The following is a 20,562-nucleotide window of genomic DNA, read 5'->3' as shown; positions in this document are numbered from 1 at the left end:
AAATCATTGGCTATGCATAAATTTATGACCATGATAAAGTGATGATTAAATGGGTGAGACAGAGTCACAGTAAGGGATTGAAGGGTCCAATGTTAACGGCTCATGCCCAAATATCTCATGAGGAAACTGATTTAAAAAAAATTAGAAGGAACATATTCAACAGGTTGGTTAACTAATTAAAAAATCATCAAGATATTAAGATAATTAAAAATTTCAGGCATAAAATCTTCAACTGATACTGAAGCAGATGAATGAAACAAACTACTAATGAAAAGTTATCTCCACAACCCAAATTTATAATGCTGCAGAAACTGGCCTTTTCTGGCAACATGTGCTCCCAAATACTTGGTGACCTCTGCAGTAAAGGGTGCAAGTGTTGTCAGCTCTAAGACTAATAATTTTGGCATGTGCAAATGCTATAGGAATGCACAAATGTAACTATACCTAATCAGAAACAATACATGACTTCAGGCATTTAAAGGAGTGAAGAATTCCCCCTTATTTATTGTCCAAATAGAACAGATAGGCAATACAAACATTACTCAATGATTGGTTTGAAAATGATTTTATACCTGAAGTTTGGCAACATATGAATTTGGTTTGGTTTATCACATGACACAAAAATGTCCTCATTATAAACACGTGTTTGGTTCATACTTTGTTTGAACTTTCAGTAAAAGATAACATCTGTCTTACTTTTTTCCTCCAAATTGTATTTCCATCATTCAGCCAACAGATATCAGAGTGCAGTATGCACTGAAATGCAAATACAAAGTAGTTTATTTAAAATCTATGCTTAATTTCCTGAACAGTTCAAGAATTAAAAAAATATTTTAACATAAAATCTGCTACGTGGAATAATGTAAGGTGATGGAAAGACATGTCTGCAGATATTTAAAAAAATATTTGGCATGCGTTATGGCCAACAAAGAGAACTATCTTCATCATTAATGATGAAGATAGCTGAGAGTTTGAAGGTTTTCAGATATCACAAGCAAAATGTGACATTTTTCAGTTAATACATCTTGCAAAGAAATGTGGAGAAGTGATGAAAAACGAAGACGATATAACAGAAATCTTCCATTGTGATAATAATGCCCCAATAATTAGCTAACTGGGAACTGGCAAATTCTATAGTATAATTCTTAAAATCATAAAATATCACTACCAATTGTGAAGAACATGTTGCGAATTCGACTGGCAGTTTAGTGGGAATTCTTGACACAGCAATTGCAGGAAATGAACAATGGAACTTAACATTCATATTTTAAATGATTTCTACATTTAAACTGATGATTTAAAATTCAGAAATTTTCCAGATCTCGTATCGCCGAAGTCCCAACAATTCTGAATTTCAAAGTTTGTACTGCAGTGTAACTATTACTGACTAGAAAAATACTTAAAATTTTATATTTTCCAAGAAAAATACTTATGAAATAATTAAAACAAAAACTAAACTTCTAAATTTTGTAAGGATTCATATTTCCATACTAAAAATTTTCAAGAACTTACTTATTTTCTCATCAATCATAAGATAGAGACATTCATATGGAAAATTATTCAGATCTTTGGAAACAGCATGGATGTAAATTGATGGATAGCTGAGAGAAAAACCATCTCCAGAACTAGTTAACCAACATAATACACTGAAATAAATATAACATAAAATGTAAAACTTATTATAATGCACTATTTTATCCATTTTTTCTTAAGATAAATTATTATAATAACTGCACATTTGTTAGGCCAATAATGCACAACATTTTAACTGGAATAAATATTGATACAGGAAGAGAAAAAAAAAATGGTTTCGCATGGAATAATGCTTAAATTTAGAAACATAAATTTAAATTATTTCCTGTCTATATGTAGCTATATATAGTCTCTATGTCTCTATGTATATATCATCTTTTTTTTTTCCTGTTATTATAACTAGTAGTGCAGTAATAAGCAGCTTTTAACAAACCTTCAAAGACCAAATTTTTGGTTTGTTATATCTGGACAAAAACATAGACTGTGGACACCACAACTTCCTCATATGGCCTATTAAATTAAACACACTTTTTTCTGCATTTCATTTAAACTTATTTTCTCGAATTCCAATAGAGACATATTTCTTATTCAATTAATTCATATCTCACTTTGCAGTAAGGCAAAAATACAAACTCAAAACACCTTCATTAAAAATTGAAAAATATAGAAAAACATTCACTAAATATAATTAAAACAGTTAAAAAAATTTTTTTTACAGTTCAAATTAGAGTTTCTGTGCAAAAACAAGAAATTCAGCCAGCAGGCAAGAAGGCAGATTTCTCAGTGCAGAAAACTGAAAACTTTTGGTCCCATTCAGCAAAAAGATGCTGAACATTCAGAAACTGACTTAATTCACTATTCTGCTAAGTTTCAAATGTAAACAAATATGGCTGCTCTATTAGGCTTAGTCGCACTTAAACAACTTTTAAATTATGGCTAGTTCTATAACTATTGCTTGCAGATTAACTAAAGGCATAAAAACATTAACTGGAATATAAGAAAAACATAATGCAATAAAGAGCAAAAAATGCACAATTTACTAACACATAAGAATAAAAAAACTAAGCTCAACTGAGCCAGTAGCAGTCGTGAAGAAGCTTGGCATCAAAGTTCAGGCATTGCTTTTGCAGAGTGGTAAGACGAAATTCAAAGGATGAGACAAGATGATTTAGCTTTTAATTGCACATTTCTATTTATTCCAATTAGCAGATCATTTTTCTTTTCGATGAAACTTTCTAAATGACATATCTATAGTGATTTTAACTAAGTATGATTGAATTTAAACTTTTTGTGTCATCACTATTTTTAACAAAGGGAAGAAAGAAGGACAGAGCAGCGCAGAGTTTTGTAGCAGCGATAGTAGGAAGCAGTCTGACTAAAAAATGGCGCGTACTCAGTATTTATAGTAGCGGTTATGTAAAAGACTAGCATATTCTAGAAGGTACTGGTCTGGGGGGAAGATCCTAAATTGTGGAAAGTTAATTGGAGGTTGCGTATTCGCGTAGAGCAAAGCCATCGTATATTTTTATATTTTACATAAACATATATACTTTTAGTACACACAACTGACACAGGTCTATATGTTCTCAAGAGTAGCCAAAAGCATAATGCCAAGAATCTGGAAATAGTTTTAAAACACAGCAGATGTAAGCAGACACATAAGTCAACATTGAAAATGTGCAATAACAGACTGGCCATCTAGAACCATTATTTAGCAGTGATTTCTAAAACAGACAAATAATGTCATCCTAGACTACAGGGAAGCTCATTGCAGCAACAGAAACTCAACTATCCAAATCAATAGTGACAAGTTGCATAAAAGAGGACTGTATACAAGGAAATTCATGATCTGTCCTCACTAACTCAGACTGCAAAATGCAGCTAGTTGCAGTTATGTAGAGATTGTGATTGAAATACCATAGACAGAAGCCAAGACTCTCATTTTTGTTTAGAGCGAGATTCCAAATGTGTTACGATCTGGATAGAGCAAAATACATATAATAAATTTGAAAACAACTGTGAAAGGCATCAGTACAAATGTGGGGGAATTATAGTAAAGCAGGCAATATTCTGAGCGGCCACACTGACTACACATTTTTACCAGTGCAAATATGAATGCTGAAATATATGAAGATGAGATTCTTGATCCTTGAGTAGAGTTATTTAGTCATACAATCAGCAATAACATCCTCCTAATGAATGACAATACTTGTGCCCATCAGACTGCACATCTTGAAATCAAGAAAATCCAGCAGATGGAGTGCCCTGCAATTTCTCCAGATTTAAGTTTGACAGAACACACTAGGATGCTGACTTGCATAAACTACAGCCTCAAAGAGCAATAAGAAATTTTGAAACTTTTGTTTGATGTTGGCCGACAGTTTCTCATTGTTTTCAACTTCAGTTTGCAATGGCTTCGTTACATGCTGCATGTTTGAACTCTTATGTTCATCCAAAATGTTAATTCCTACACAGAATGACAGTCACAAAAAAAGAGATAGGAATATCAAATGAGAAAAATTAAGGACCGTTTGCAAATTTTCAATGAAATTACATAATTAGAAAAAGAAAACTCCATTAAAGAAAATGAAAAACCAAATTTAACATAATGGCAATAACTGTTTTTTGCTTTTGTTGAAAAGGAATCAAAATTCAGCTCCATAACACATATTTTCCTACTTATATTCATCAATCAAGGTATTTTCAAAAGTTTGCATTCTCGAAGGCGTGCCTACATATTTTTTCACCCGAAGCAAAGCGGTAAATGTGCGCCCTTGTTTATAGTGCAAGATTATTTATTTACCTATTTGTGTGTGTGTGGGGGGGGAATAAATAAATAATATTAAATGATGTTTGAAAAACATAACATTATACAATATTGATTGTTTAAAAGTTTTGGTTTTTATACATTTATTAAATTCTTTGTTACATTTATTAGATTATCTGACATAATTACAGATTATGTCAGATAATTATTATGAATTATGAATTTCAAAAATTTTCGGCTTTGTGAAACATTAGTTCTAAATTTCTTACATTATGTCTTTAATATATAAATATATTCATTATTGCATATATATATATATATATATATCTATATATGTGTGTAAGATAAAAAATATGAAAGCAAACTTCTAAATTTAATTTACTATAACCTCTTTTATTTTCTATTTCATTTGGGAAAACTTCATCTATCTGTCCTAAAAATAGCGCTGTAAGTCTAAACTGCATCATTCAAATTAATCATGCAATCTTACATAACCATTAATGCAGATGTTTCTTGACCAATCACCAAATTGCAAACCAAAACTTTTCTCTTCGCGTGCTTCCATCTCGCATAACTATGCACTTCAGCTTTTCTCTTTACTCTGCTAAGATGTAATTTCGCTGGCTTGCTTTCTATCTCAACAATATCAAAAATGTAAATCTTCTGTGGAAAGGCACAACTAAAGTGCCAAGTGATTGTGGCCACAAATATCAATTGCAAATAAAAATGGAATTAAAACAGCCTTGACTGTGAAGTTCTTTAGATATTACCAAGTTGACATTATTAGCATACTACACAATCAAAATTCTTCTTCAATATGGATGTTTTTCCTTGAGCTTTATATTACATACAGTCAAAAGTCGTTAATCCGGACTCGTCGGGACTTCGGCGATTCCGGATTATCGATTTTTCCGGATTATAGATCATCAGTTTAAATCTGGTAAGATGGCATGCAGAAATTATAAAATTAAAAATATGAAACCGTAATTTATGAAATAAAGAACAATTATGACAGGGTTCATAGCCACATTTTAGTTAAAAAAATAAGCACCTATAAGCACTTTTCAAGCACATTTAAAAAAAAAAAAATAAGCACCTGTCTAATTACATTATACACAACTGCATAACCTTAAAAATTAGAGTTGTAATTTAAAATATGAGAAATGCAGTATTTATTAAGAGAGAATATGCATTACCCTCAACCATAGAAAATAATTACTTTTTTTTTTTTTAAATTTTAAATAACAGTTCAATTTACAGAACTAGTTTACAATGAGAGAAAAAAAAACTATGCAGAAGTAAACTATATTACAAGATTTAATGATGAAATTTCAGTTCAAAATAGAGAAAATAAATAATAATAAGGCATATTTGTTGTATTCGCTTGGAACCTAATAATAAATACAATTTATTTTTCCACTCATATTGATATTTAAATAATTTAAATCTAAATTCTGAACATTTTTTAAATTTTCATTGTATATCAGTTTTCCCTTAACAGATATTGCAAGCAAAGTAATTTAAGTAAAAAAGAGGAACATTTCTGAAATCAGAAGACAGAAATTTGCTTCATGCACTCATCCTTTAAAAGTAAAAGCTTAACTAACCGCATACTTGGAAATTGGCGAATATTCGGACAGTCGAGCGCAACTTGAAAAAGAGGAGCGGAGGGGGGGGGGGGGAGATTGTAGCCGCTCTTTAGATTAATAACTAAATAAATGCTTTTGACATTTCGATATGTGCATCATACAAAAATAAACCAACGGAACTGAAAAATATTCTGCTTAGCAAGCACAGTAAAACTCTTTTAAGTGTTCATAAACAAATCTCGGACAGAACATCAAAATTAATTATCTCTGCAAAATATCGCAAACATTATTGCGCAATACGTGTGCCCTAATTCTTTCCTACGTGATATTACGCAATCGGAATCAACAGCTGCCGGTATTGGGAGAATAAAGAACTAAATAACTGGGGTGTTTTTCATTCTAATTTTCAACAGACGGCGTTAAATTTCCGGAATAGAATCATTCTTTGCTTGGTATACCACAGAACTTTTAGTCCTATTCAATCCAGATTGGAAAGTGATAAAAAAAAAAAAAAAAGGTCCATTGCTTGTTTTGCAGTGAACTGTAACAGTTCCAATATTCGAGATTTTGCGAACTAAGGGGAGAACCTCCCAATCTTCGTACTGTATAATGTATTGGCCCAAAAAATGAAATTATTTTGACTATTCGATTACTTTCCCTTCATTTAAGCCATTCCTAATATTATTCCTTAGAAAGTTAATCTGTGTTAAAACACAACCATTTTTGGAAGTTTACCATACTTCAGTTACTGCAACTATGTTATTATAAACATTCATACATATGCTCCTAATATAAGCATAATGATCATAATAAACACGAATATGAACTGACCAAGCAGAACGAGAATGCAAATTTTTTGGATCTTGATAGAAATTCAAACGTGTGTAGTATTTGGGTGGGAGGAAAAGAATGCCGAATGTACCGGAATTTTCTACTGCTTTCGCAATTCTTTGACCAATAGAACGACGGGAACCTTTCTGTACTCTTCGTGCACACCAAAGGTTATGTTATGCAGAAAAAAAGGGGGGAAAGCTATTTCCGGAAGTATGATTCATTATCTCACATTTCATATTAGGAAGAAAAGTTGTTTATTTAGTTTCGGCTTTGGTACAGGGAAAAATAGCGCATTCATTAAAAAAAAAAAAAAAGCACTAAAAGCAAAAAAATAAGCACTAAAAACAAAAAAATAAGGGCATAAGGGCTTTAAAGAAAAAGTAAGCACCTATAAGGGCCTTTATATTTTAGTTTTAAATATAAGGACTTATAAGCACTTATAAGGGCCGCTACGAACCCTGTGTGATCTAAAGGGTATCAAAATTTACCAAAAAAAAAAAAAAAAAAAAAGCTTAATATTTATTTGTTTACTTTATTAAATATTTCTTTCAATGTAAGTTGTTTAAGTTGCTTCGTTTTATGTGACAATACTTTCTCTTTAATTCTATAAACAGACATAATTTCTTCTTCAGTTACAAAGTTCCGCTGTTGAAGCCCTATAGTTGCTGTGTCGAGAATACCGACTAATTTGTCAATCAAAATTTTTCGTTTTCAATAACCTCTGTGTCACTTTTTTCACTATTGGAAGCGAATTATAATGACGAGGAATTTGATTTAAATCATATCAAAGACGGAGTACATCCAGATGAAATACTACATTTAGTAAGGAATTATAAGCCAAATAAAATAAAAACATCTGCCCTGAAGATAAGGATAGTGCTGACAGATCAAGTTCAGATTCATTGCGTGCAAATTTTGTGCAAGATGGATGCCGAAATTGCTTTCACACCACCATAAATGTCAGCGAATGGGGGCAGCTTTGACATTTCTGGAGGCCTATGACAGACATGGTGATTCATTACTGGATCAAATCGTAACTGGTGATGAGACGTGGATGAGATATGTGAATTGCGAGATAAAATTAGAGTCCATGCAGTGGGGGCACACGAGTTTCCCCAAAAGACCAAAAAAATTTATGCAAACCTTGTCATCAAAGAAGATTATGGCGACTGTGTTTTGGGATAGGCAAGGTCTGCTTTTGATTGATTTTCTCGAACATGGTGCCACAATAAACTCTGAGCAGTACTGTCAAACTTCCCACAACCTCAGAAGAGCAGTTCAAAACAAGCACCGAGGAAAGTTGACGTCCAAAATTTTGTTTTTGCATGACAATGCCCCAACCTCACATGGCAAATCGCACTCAAAAACTTAATTCATTCAAATGGGAGGTTTTCCCTCATCCGCCCTATAGTCTCGATCTTGCACCTAGTGATTTTCACTTGTTTCTGAGAATGAAGAACTGGCTAGCAACACAGCGCTTTGACGACGACAAGGAGCTGCAGGAGCGCATCACTGAGTGGCTTAGATTGCATGCGGCAGAATTCTATGATGAAGGAACTTCAAAGCTTGTCTACCGCTATAAATGCCTCAATTTGTTTGGTGACTATATAGAAAAGTAGAATTTTAATCGTTCTTTCTGATATCTATAATAGCTTTTTTTCCTTTCTTTTTAATTCCAAATCGTTCCTTACTTTCTGAATAGCCTACATATATATGCATCATTGCATGTATATACATATAGAAAAAAATTAACTATATTTATATATATTTTACGTGCATTAAAAGTAAACATTTCTAGTGAAAATACAATAACTCTTACAGTAATATTTAATTATAACTTTGTCTATAACACAAAGTTAAACATATATAATAATTAACAATTTTGAAATGGAAAACATTAAAAATATGCTTTTTGAAAAGAGCAAATAATATTAAGTATGAATTAAACATCTGCTCAAAAATTTATGGCATAAACATTTCAAGCATATTTATAATTTAATTTGTATTGCTTTTAAAGAAGCAAAACCATCAATCACTTTTTCAAAATCTTTTTGATTTTTTTAACTAATGTTCTATAGAGAGAATGGCCATGTTTGATCCCCCCCCCCCAAATCTTATATACAGTCAAAAGTTTTTAATCCACACGTCCATAATCCAGAATGATCTATAATCCGGATCTCAAAGCTACAAACTTTGTGCGCATGTGCATAATACCTTTATGCATGCGCATACGCGTTTACGCATGTGTATAATACGTTTACGCATGCATAATACGTTTACGCATTTTCACTTATATGTTTAAGCATGCACATTTAATGTATAATGGATGGTATAAGCTAAGCTAAAATTATCTAATTATCTATCAATCACTTTTTCAAAATCTATTTGATTTTTTTAACTCATGTTCTATAGAGAGAATGGCCATGTTTGATCCCCCCCCAAATCTTATATACAGTCAAAAGTTTTTAATCCGTACGTCCATAATCCAGAATGATCTATAATCCGGACCTCAAAGCTACAAACTTTCTGCGCATGTGCATAATACCTTTATGCATGCGCATACGCGTTTACGCATGTGCATAATATGTTTACGCATGCATAATACGTTTACGCATTTTCACTTATATGTTTAAGCATGCACGTTTAATGTATAATGGAAGGTATAAGCTAAGCTAAAATTATCTATTTCAGTTAATGTTGCAGATTGTGTTGTTCCTTAACCTTCTAACTGGCTCCGGCTTATTATTTTTTGCAGACTGTTGGAGCAATTTTATAAAAGTAAGCTTGAACTTTCGATTATGTCAAAAAGAATTTCCAATTCTGGAGCTGCCAAAGGATCTACAAAGCGAGAGCATGTTTCGATGTCCATTAAACAAAAAGTTGAATTGCTGCAAAAATGGATAAAGGCATATCCTTTGTTTCTGTAACCATTCCGAAACCTATTTATCAATTTCACACTGCTCCGCGGGGTAGGGGGGGGTCGCCTGTGCAATTAACTGGAAGTTGATCTATCCTTATCTTCAGAGCAGATGTTTTTATTTTATTCGGCTTACAATTCCTTACTAAATGTAGTATTTCAGCTCAATGTACTCCATCCTTGATATGATTTAAATCAAATTCCTCATGATTATAAATATTACGAATACACATCAAATGGTTTTCTGGTTGCAAGTTTCTAATTTCAACTATGGGTAATGTATGCTTTACGCATGCGTGCGTTGAAAGAAATGCTTAATTAAATAAACAAATAAATATTAAGCTTTTTTTTTTTTTTGGTAAATTTTGATACCCTTTAGATCATAATTGCTCTTATTTCATAAATTACGGTTTCATATTTTTAATTTTATAATTTCTGCATGCCATCATCTTACCAGATTTAAATTGATGATCTACAATCAGGAAAAGCCGATAATAAGGAATCGCCGAAGTCCAGATTTAAGACTTTTGACTGTAGTTCTTTATTATTTTAGTTTTCTAAAGCTTCTTTTGCCATTAGCTACAGTAACTGGCAACGTTAAAGCTACCACAAATTCTTAACGTTGGTTCTAAATTTGGATAATACAGTCAAAAGTCGTTAATCCGGACTCGTCGGGACTTCGGCGATTCCGGATTATCGATTTTTCCGGATTATAGATCATCAGTTTAAATCTGGTAAGATGGCATGCAGAAATTATAAAATTAATAATATGAAACTGTAATTTATGAAATAAAGAACAATTATGATCTAAAAAATATCAAAATTTACAAAAAAAAAAAAAAAAAAAAAAACCACTTAATAATATTTATTTGTTTATTTTATTAAACATTTCTTTCAATGTAAGTTGTTTTAAGTTCCTTCGTTTTATGTGATAATACTTTCTCTTTAATTCTATAAACAGACGTAATTTCTTGTTCAGTTACAAAGTTCCGCTGTTCAAGTTCCGTTAGTTGCTGTGCCGAGAATACCGACTAATTTGTCAATTGAAATTTTTTCGTTTCTCTGTGTCACTTTCTTCACTATCGGAAGCGAATTATAATGACGAGGAATTTGATTTAAATCATATCAAAGACGGAGTACATCAGGATGAAATACTACATTTAGTAAGGAATTATAAGCCAAATAAAAACATCTGCCCTGAAGATAAGGATACTGCTGACAGATCAACTTCCAATTCATTGCGCGATGCGGCATTTCCCTGAGCAGCGTGAAATTGATAAACAGATTTCGGATTGGTTAGATAAACAAAGGATATGTCTATCCATTTTTTGCAGCAATTCCAGTTTTTGTTTAATGGACTTCGAAACATACTTTTGCTTTGTAGATCCTTTACATATTAGTAAATATATATCGGAAATTCTATTTGACATAATCGAAAGTTCAAGCTTACTTTTATAAAATTGCTCTAACAGTCTGCACAAAATAATAAGCCGGATCCAATTCGAAGATTAAAGAACAACGCAATCTGCAACATTAACTGAATTAGCTAATTTTAGCTTAGCTTATATCGTCCGATATACATTAAACGTACACGCGTAAACGTATTATGTGCATATGCACACGCATATTCGCAGCCATAAAGGTCTTACGCGCATGCGTCAACGAGACGCATGCGCAGAAAGTTTGTAGCTTTGAGGTCCGGATTATAGATCATTCCGGATTATGGGTGTCCGAATTAACGACTTTTGACTGTACTGAACTAAATTATAATTGTAAATTATTTTTAAATGTTCTAAACTTGTAGCTGCTTTTATGTCCAGAATTATTGAAATAGCATGGTTTTTAAAACTAGGTATTTCTCATGAATTTTTTCAGCATTCATATCATTTGGATATTTAAGTGCTAAGTTATAAGCTGCTGCCTTTAAATTACTTAAATTTAATGACATTAATTGTTCATCAGTTAGAAACTGAAAATTGGAAGAGATTCCATTTAAGTTTTCGTATCGTCATTTCAATTGTGGAATTAAAACCTCGAACACTTCTTCAATTTCTATAAAAATATATTTTTCTCAAAAACTACAAGTTACATCAATTCCTCACAATCTGATTTATTAATTTTTTCATTTTCATTTCTATTCAAATTCTGATGATATATTCATCTCTAAAGCTGAAGTTTTACATTTTTCAAAAATGCATTGAGAAATATTCTCTCCCATTTCCTGTAATGAAAGACATAGCCCCTCCATTAAGTGTGCGGCTTTATAGACAGTTATAGTTTTTGACTGCAAGGCTTTATTTAAATTTTCGATTTCTTGGAATGTTAAATTCCATGCAGATAACAAACAAAAATTTTAAATTGATTTGTTTCAAAATGCTGTTATTTTCTCCCCACTGCAAAGATTTGTGATTTAATGCCATATTTTCCAATAATCTATGAACTTCTGTTATTTGGAGATCTAATTCTTTAACAACATTTGCTCTTGATGACATCATGTATCCGTATGATTGTTTTCAAAACGGACATAAGTGCATCCCATCTGCTCGTTGAAGATACCAAAAAATTATAAATCCTGTGTACAGTGCCAAAACATATTAACATACTTGAATTTGTTGAAGGAAAAAAAATGGCAAAAAAGAGTATCTGAAAGATTTCAGATTTTAAATTACGTCCAAAGGCACGTTTTTGAAACATTCTGTGTTTAAGTACTTAATACTTTTTGGGGGATAGAGTAGACTTTAAGGTACCCCTTGTATTATGGCAAAGTTGTTGTTTGATTTATCGCCAAGTTGTTGTTTCATTTATGGTAGCCTGAGTAGTTGAATGTTATGGAAACCCTATTGTGACATAATCGGGTGCATGATTCTGGGATATTTTGAATCATGAGATGATTTGTAAGCGTTTTTGTGGTGCGTGTTGGTTTGATTCTTTAGACGGTAGAATGGCCGAATGTAGTAAGATTAATTTGAAGAGAAAAGAGCTTTAATTGACTGGTGTGTAAATGAAGGTTTACTTAGTAATAAGTGTCCTGTATGTAGGAAAGATATGTGTCTAGTCGAATGTAAAAACCGTTTAGATGAGTGAATATTTGCTTTTGGTAGTGCTTAAATGTATAACATGGTTTTTCCTTTTTTATGTTATTTTATTGTTTGGTTTAAAATGTATTTTTTGTTTGCCTATATTGTAGAATTTGGTGCTCCTTTGACTTTTTAAGTGAAAATATATTGATGTGTACATGGATTAAGTAAAGGGCAATGCCATTTTTGTGCAAATCTGGGAATTTTTTTTTAAAAGAAAATAGGTCGACGTGTACATGGATAAAGTCAAAGGAGTGCGCAATGCCATTTTTGTGCAATTCGGGGTTTTTTTTTTTTTTTTAATTGAAAATAAGTTGATGTGTACATGGATACCGCGTTTGTGCAATTGTTTGTCTTATTATTTTGGCTTTGTGTAGTGGCGGTTTTTGGCGCAAAAAACGCCGCTTCGCAAGCCAAAATAACGAGTCAAAGAACTGCACAAAATTGGTATCCATGTACCGCCAAAAATCGCCAAGGGGTACCCTAAACTATACTTTTACCCTTTTTTGGTCTTATACATATATTTATATACTTTTGGTGCAGCTGATTGCAACCAAAAAGGGAGGTGCACATCTACATGTTATAGCAGTTCCAAATACAAAATTTCAACATTCTGAGGCTATTCGTTTTTGAGTTATGCGAAATACATACATACATATGTACAGACGCAACGAAAAAATGTCTTTTGAATCCACTTTAAATCAGTTTTATAATTCCTTTGGGGAAAAAGTCCTTTATGCATTTAATAGCGGTCAAAATAGATATTTTTGTTGAAACTTTGTACCAGTACCGGGGAGTGGGGGGGAAGGCAAAATTACCTTTATCAATCAAATGAACTTCAGCCTAGAATTGTGAAAGAAAAACAAGATCTAAAGCTGAATATTCAGATTCAATTCAATGTTTTATGCATTTAAAATTATTTAATTTTTTTTAAATTTTGTTAACAGTTTGTATTCATTACTCTAACATTTGGAACTACTCTGATATGCGCCCTCAAGTCGGCAAATATTTTTGGCGAGAAACTCCACGCTGCCATATTGCTATCGAAATTTTTTGTCTACATTTCGAACTTTAAGCCTAAAATATCTCCAAAAACACGGTTTTCGCGAATGCAAAAACCACGTTTTGAACACACAATTTAAGCTAAAAATCCGAAACAGAAACAAAAAATTTAGATATCAAAACCGTGAATTCCTAACCAAAATTATTTGACAAGAGTCTATGTACACAGTGATATGTTTTAACTTAAAAAAACATCTACGAATGGCACAATCTAGGCAACAAACAAATCTACGAACTACGCACACCTCGCTTTAATAAATTTACATAACAACAATAAATTTCAAAGAATACCATGTACACAGCATCCTGTTTAAATTTAAAAAAACATCTACGAATTGCACAATTTAGGCAACAAACGAATCTACGAACTACGCACACCTCACTTTAATAAATTAACTTAACAACAATAAATTTCAAAGAATACCATGTACACAGCATCCTGTTTCAACTTAAAAAACATCTACGAATTGCACAATTTAGGCAACAAACGAATCTACGAACAACGCACACCTCACTTTAATAAATTAACATAACAATAAATTTCAAAGAATACCATGGTTGATCTTTACATTATGGTAACTTGGCGATTTTTTGGTAAAAATTTGGCAATCAACTCTCCTACAGCAACCCTCTATTTTTTTTCCCCGTCGCCATTTTGTCTTCCCGAAGTAAAGACAAGTTTCTTTTCTTTTTATCTACTGAACACTTCTTCCAACAATCTACTAGCCGAATTACACTTATGCTAGAAATTTTATCAAACAAAACTGCTTAATCATTACAAATATTCACTGCAAAATTGGGAAAAAGTGCACAATACCATACTCCTTACGCATTTTTCAAAATAACACATACACATAAACCATGTATACGTCGACTTATTTTTACTTAAAAAAACATCCCAGAATTGCACAAAAATGGCATTGCGCACACTCTTCACTGTATCCATATACACTGCTTTTTTCTCATAAATTAGAAAAATTTCATGAAAATACATGACAATTTTCTCAATCTTTAAACCCGGTAAAAAGAACATATATGAAATTACCTGATCACGAAAAAGTATTTACCCTTTCCAAATATGAACATTTCCACATATAAAATAAATAAAATATCCAAAACTCTAAATCATCTATTATATTATAAACGTCACCAACGAATTCATACCGCAACCATTACAAATACTTAGTGTCAGATATTTAAATTATTTCCATGCACGTTTACTTCAACTAAAACGTATACCAAATTCCTACAAACATAAAATTCACAAAATAACTATCATTTCATTAAAATATAATTAAATTCAAAAACACTACTTAAAATATAAATGAGCACATACATTAAATTAATAAAAATTACCTTACAATCCTAATTACTTTAAACCAAATCATTGCTAATAACAATTTTCCCAATAATACCAAATTCCTTTCCACCTTATATTTAGAAAAATGCATAATAATATCCTCAAATAATTAAAAATACTAACTTACCTAATCTTCTTCAGAATCTTGATTACGTGGCGGATACACTTTTCTAATTCATTCAATAAAATTATTGAAAGATTTTTTCTGCGAATTTTTCCTCCATACTTCCTCCGCTAAATAAAAAGCAAATTTCTCTTTATCACAATGCCTAAATACCCATTTCGAATTCACTTTAGTTAGGGCCATGGGATCCAAAAATTAACCAACACTGTTTCACACAACACAGAATAAAGCTAAATACAAAATTTCCAGATTTTTTCCCGATTTCCCCCCTTTTCCGATTAAAGAACTGTAATTCGTCCATTAATATCACATGACATATCCCATGATCTCTCATTTCCCTCACGCAAAATAATGCGTAATCGGAACTGAGTACTGCTCACATTATTACCAAAGTCCCAGGTAGTAACCTTTATCGCCTCCAAAATGTCGCCAAACTACCAGTTACCATATTGTAAAGATCAACCAATACCATGTATACAGCGTTCTGTTTCGACTTTAAAAAAACATCTACGAATTGCAGAATGTAGACGGTACGCACTAATCAACAAAATAACTAAAATAAATTTCAAACAATTAAAAAAAACAACAATAAAGACAGAAATTCATACTGAAAAACAATGAACATAACATTCTACAAAATAAGAGCAAAAATAAAATAAAATGCACTTACCATGAATTAATGCTTTTTCAAACAGCAGAAACACAAATTTCGTACCACCTTTAACATGCCGCCACGTAATCACTATCGTATTTATATGACAGCCAGACACACTATCCAGAAAATTCATACTATGATTCACAAATAAATAAAATAACAAATAATCACAAATCCCTACTTCTATCATACACAACCACTAAAAATAATCTCCCAGACCCTCTTTCCACGTCTCCAAATACCCACTGCCCCTCAATTGGATGGCCACGACGATATTTCCTTTTGCCGAACTTCAATTCAACAACTTCCACCATTTTATCTTTCCCCCCTAGCTTCAGACACAGAGCATGATGTGAACCAGTGAAAGATTTTTCAACGTCAACAGGGTTGCCATACAACACGCAATTGCGCCAAAAACCAGGGCAGAACACATATTGCCACATTTGGTGAAATTAGGGCGTATATCAGAGTTGTACCTAACATTTTCATTGTTTCATAACTTAGATTACTTTGAAGAGCTAAGATATGTCTGCATATTATATTATACTTTTTTGGAGCATGGGCAATGGAAAACATGACAATGTCTATCTTGAATTAGCATTCTTGAGTTACTATGATCTGTTAATTTAAGAAAATATATACAATGGCGAACTAATAGTTGCAAATAGCTTCATATTTATCTCATGATTAACTATAAAACTTGCAGTAACTTTCTCTTTACTTTAGCAACATTCTGAAGAAATTCGTTTAATTATTGGCCAATAAAACACTAAATATATAAACAATCTACACTTGCCTTTCAGAAATGTATAAGGTTCCTTTACCCAAGTTCTTATCCCCAAAATATGCTGTGACATTTGACTCAGCATGATGTATACCTTCTGTTGGTGGAGCATAATTCTTTAACAGCATCTTGGAAAATTCTACAAATAAATGAATAAATAAATAAAACATATCTGGTCTATTTTTACCAACACAAAATAAAATTCTTAAAAGATTAAGTACTTAAGCACTATACATATGGATAAAATACTACGTATGTCATTAAAAAAATTATATACACTAAATTAAAAAAATTATCTGTAAAATAAATAAATTTGGCAACTTCCATTGGAAAACTGCTTAAAATGCATTTAAATTTTTTTTTGGTTTGACACCGTACACTATATATATGCGTGATGACTTATTTTGTTGTAAATAATTTAATATTAGAACAGCTTGATTAGGGTATACATCAATTCACTTTTTAATCGTGGCCAAGAAGACTGCTGCGTAGATAACGACTGGAAGGAAAATCACAATTGGCTTGATGATTAAAACAATTTTTATTTCTAAACACGAACAATTCTTCAGAAACACATTTTTTTAAAAATTGGTACAACACTAGGGGTGCTACACATAAATCACAATTTTATATATGCAGCTATGTTTTAGCTTTGCACCGTAAAATGCCTGCTGATGGTAGGATTAACCTGAAGTTTCTGTACACTTTAGAATGATTGGGATAGAAAACATTTATTGACTGGTGAATAAGTGAAGATTTAAATGGCTTCGTTCACCTCTTGGTAAATTACTCAGCGAGATTTAAGGATTTGGAAACCGGAGCTCATATCAACACTATGGAAGGTATGTGGGGTGTAATAAAAAGAGATTTTCGAAAGAAATGTCATTGACAGTCTGGAAAATACTTTTATTTTTACTTTTGTGAATTTATGTGAGAACGGTATAAAGACTCTAGATTAGATACTTTTAAATAGCTTTTGGATGCTGTTACAAAAATCCTGTGTGTCTCACATACCGAAGAAACAGAAATTTTAAAATAAGATAAGATGATATTTCCTTTTCGTACTGCGTACATTACATAACATGTATTTCTATTCTTATGTTATTTCCTTGTTTGATTTAAAATGCAGTTTATTGAGATCATATATTTTTTGTTTTAATTATGCTTTGGATGCCATTTTACTGAAAATGTTAGATGTAAACAGGAATGGTGCCAAAAAATCAGTAATTTTTGCCAAGGGGTACCCTGAAATAGATTTTTAATTATCTTTCTCCTTCTCAGCTTATTACAGTCAAAAGTTGTTAATTCGGACCTCAAAGCTAAAATCTTTCTGCGCATGTGCCACGTTGACGCATGCTCATAGGCGTTTTACGCGTGCGCGCAAGACATTTACGACTGCACAAGCGCAGAATACGTTTTCGCGTGCGTGTTTAATGTATAACGGACAGTGTAAGCTAAAATTATCTAATTACCTATTTCAGTTAATGATGATGATTGCGTTGTTTCTTAATCTTTTAATTGGATCCGGCTTATTATTTTTTGCAGACTGTAAGAGCAATTTTATAAAAGTAAGCTTGAACTTTCGATTATGTCAAATAGAATTTCCGATGCTGGAGCTCCCAAAGGATCTAGAAAATGAAAGTATGTTTCGATGTCCATCAAACAAAAAAACGAATTGCTACAAAAAATGGATAAAGGTATATCCTTTGTTTATCTAACCGTTCCGAAATCTGTTTATCAATTTCACGCTGCTCTGCGCGCGGGGGGGGGGACGTCGCGGCGCGCAATGAACTGGAAGTTGATCTGTCAGCACTGTCGTTATCTTCAGGGCAGATGATTTTATTTTATTAGGCTTATAATTCCTTATTAAATGTAGTATTTAATCTCGACGTACTCCGTCTTTGATATGATTTAAATCAAATTCCTCGTCATTATAAATATCACGAATACAAATCAAATAGTTTTCTGGTTGCAATTTTCTAATTTCAGCTATGCGTAAGGTACGCATGCGCGCGTTGAAATAAATGTTTAATAAAGTAAACAAATAAATATTAAGCTTCTTTTTTTGTAAATTTTGATACCCTTTAGATCATAATTGCTCATTATTTTATAAATTACGGTTTCATATTTTCAACTTTATAATTTCTGCATGCCATCTTACAAGATTTAAACTGATGATCTTTAATCCGGAAAAATCGATAATCCGGAATCGCCGAAGTCCCGACGAGTCCGGATTAAAGACTTTCGACTGTATTTATAACATATTTATTAATAATTATTACATATATACACACTATATTACATATTTACTAATTTACTGCATTGAACTAACAGATTCCATAAGTACAGAAAATAACACAATGCAAAGTGCATCACACACATGTCCATGCTTCTAAAAGTTTGTATCTTATATTTTCCTTCTGTTTGTGTTCAATTTTTTTTTTGGAAAGTAATTTTTTTTTTCATATACAATCAATGCACTCTATAATTACTTAACTAAAACCAGTGGTGAGAATGAAAATTTTAACAATGGTCTCGCTTATTATCCCTCATGAACAAATTATCAGATTTTAATTGTAATTAAGTAAATGTTTTACTTTTTTTTAAAAAAAAAAGCAATACAAATATCATGCAAAACAAGAAAAAACTCAAATTAATTAATTTAGGAAAAAAATTTAAGATATAAAAATATTTGAAAAATTACATTTTTACAAAAATTTAATTATACGTTACAGTTTACTACGGAGCTTAAACGAAATCCGATTTGATATTACTTATCTGAAAGAACATCAGTCTTTTAATGTAAGTTGAAGTATGATTATGATATCCAAGACATGTGTTTTTCTTGGCAGCATAAATAAGCAGACAAAAAGAAGAAGAAATTCGGAAATCAGAAATAGATGGAACAAAAGGGTACCGCGTGTCGTCTATAACTCACTATTGACAATATAACTGGTTTTGCAATACGAAAAAAGAAATACCTATCACTTATTCATGAATTTGAAACTACAAATCTAATACTTCCACCACAATTTAAAAGCACCTTTAATAATTTAATATGATAAATATTATGTCAGACAATAAAGAATAACATTTCATGAGCTCATATTTCTAAAAACAAAAGATTTCCAACAAACGAATACATAACATTTGAAACTAGCCACTAAAACAAAATGCAACTGAAACGTTGAACTAAAATTATCCCGAGGAACTCCAGAGGATAATGTCTTCAACCTTACCTAATCTAAAAATATTCCAAAAAACTTATTAAAAACACACATACATTACTTTTCTGATCTGAAGCAAATACCTCGCCGGTTTCCCACACAATTCACAATTACATTATTTTGATGCCACTTCAAACAACAAAAATAAACGAGAGGTTTTCGAAAATGCTCGCTAGCATCACTTAAATTACTTTTTTCTCCAGCCCTCGCAAATTTCAAAATAAAATGTTTAATAAAATAATGAATGGTATATTCTTGAAAAACAAGAGGGGAGCGCGAAATCTTCAAGTGTCCCCCGGCATTGAAAATCTTAGCTACGGCTTTGGTTTTGCAAAGCATTGCACGTCAATCTCTTTGATATATGTCGAATTTTTTATTTTGATTCGCGGAAAACAGTTTGAAGACCATTGTTAACTGTCGTCGTAAGGAGCTGCATTTAATTGGAAAGTAGACTGCAGAATTCGAACGGAGAAAGCAGCAGCTAGAAAATCTTCTTGCTTCTACTGGGCTGGCGCTGCGATCACGAAAGCTGGAGGCAATGTCTAAACATAGCTCCGAAATTTTTAAATAAGTGTTTCAGTAAATGTTTTAAACTCTCTAAAAAAGTTTAATGCACCTTTCCTATGCAATGTC

The 20,562-nt window shown here is 31.9% G+C and overlaps 1 protein-coding gene across 3 annotated transcripts in view; it reads right to left on the bottom strand.

The window, feature by feature from the left end:
• icln (chloride nucleotide-sensitive channel icln) overlaps positions 1–20,140 on the bottom strand; it is a 43,610-nt gene extending 23,470 nt beyond the window's left edge. The window contains exons 1-3 of one of the 3 annotated variants that reach the window (XM_085813190.1): positions 19,991–20,140; positions 16,715–16,841; positions 1,513–1,646 (exon numbers count right to left, since the gene is read on the bottom strand). In XM_085813190.1, coding sequence (XP_085669316.1) covers positions 1,513–1,646; positions 16,715–16,830 — 250 coding nt within the window. In that variant the 5' untranslated portion in view covers positions 16,831–16,841; positions 19,991–20,140. Of the gene's footprint in view, positions 1–1,512; positions 1,647–16,714; positions 16,842–19,985 lie in introns of all 3 variants that reach the window. The other 2 variants (XM_085813189.1, XM_085813191.1) reach the window with 2 other exon arrangements.
• Between the last annotated feature and the right edge of the window lie 422 nt (positions 20,141–20,562).

This window comes from Stegodyphus dumicola, chromosome 3 (assembly GCF_044657685.1).
Source record: "Stegodyphus dumicola isolate Sdum_Otavi_A_Nest chromosome 3, ASM4465768v1".
NCBI classification, from domain to species: Eukaryota; Metazoa; Arthropoda; class Arachnida; order Araneae; family Eresidae; genus Stegodyphus; species Stegodyphus dumicola.
The sequence above is the reverse complement of the archived record's forward strand: the minus strand, read 5'-3'. Positions and strand labels throughout refer to the sequence as shown.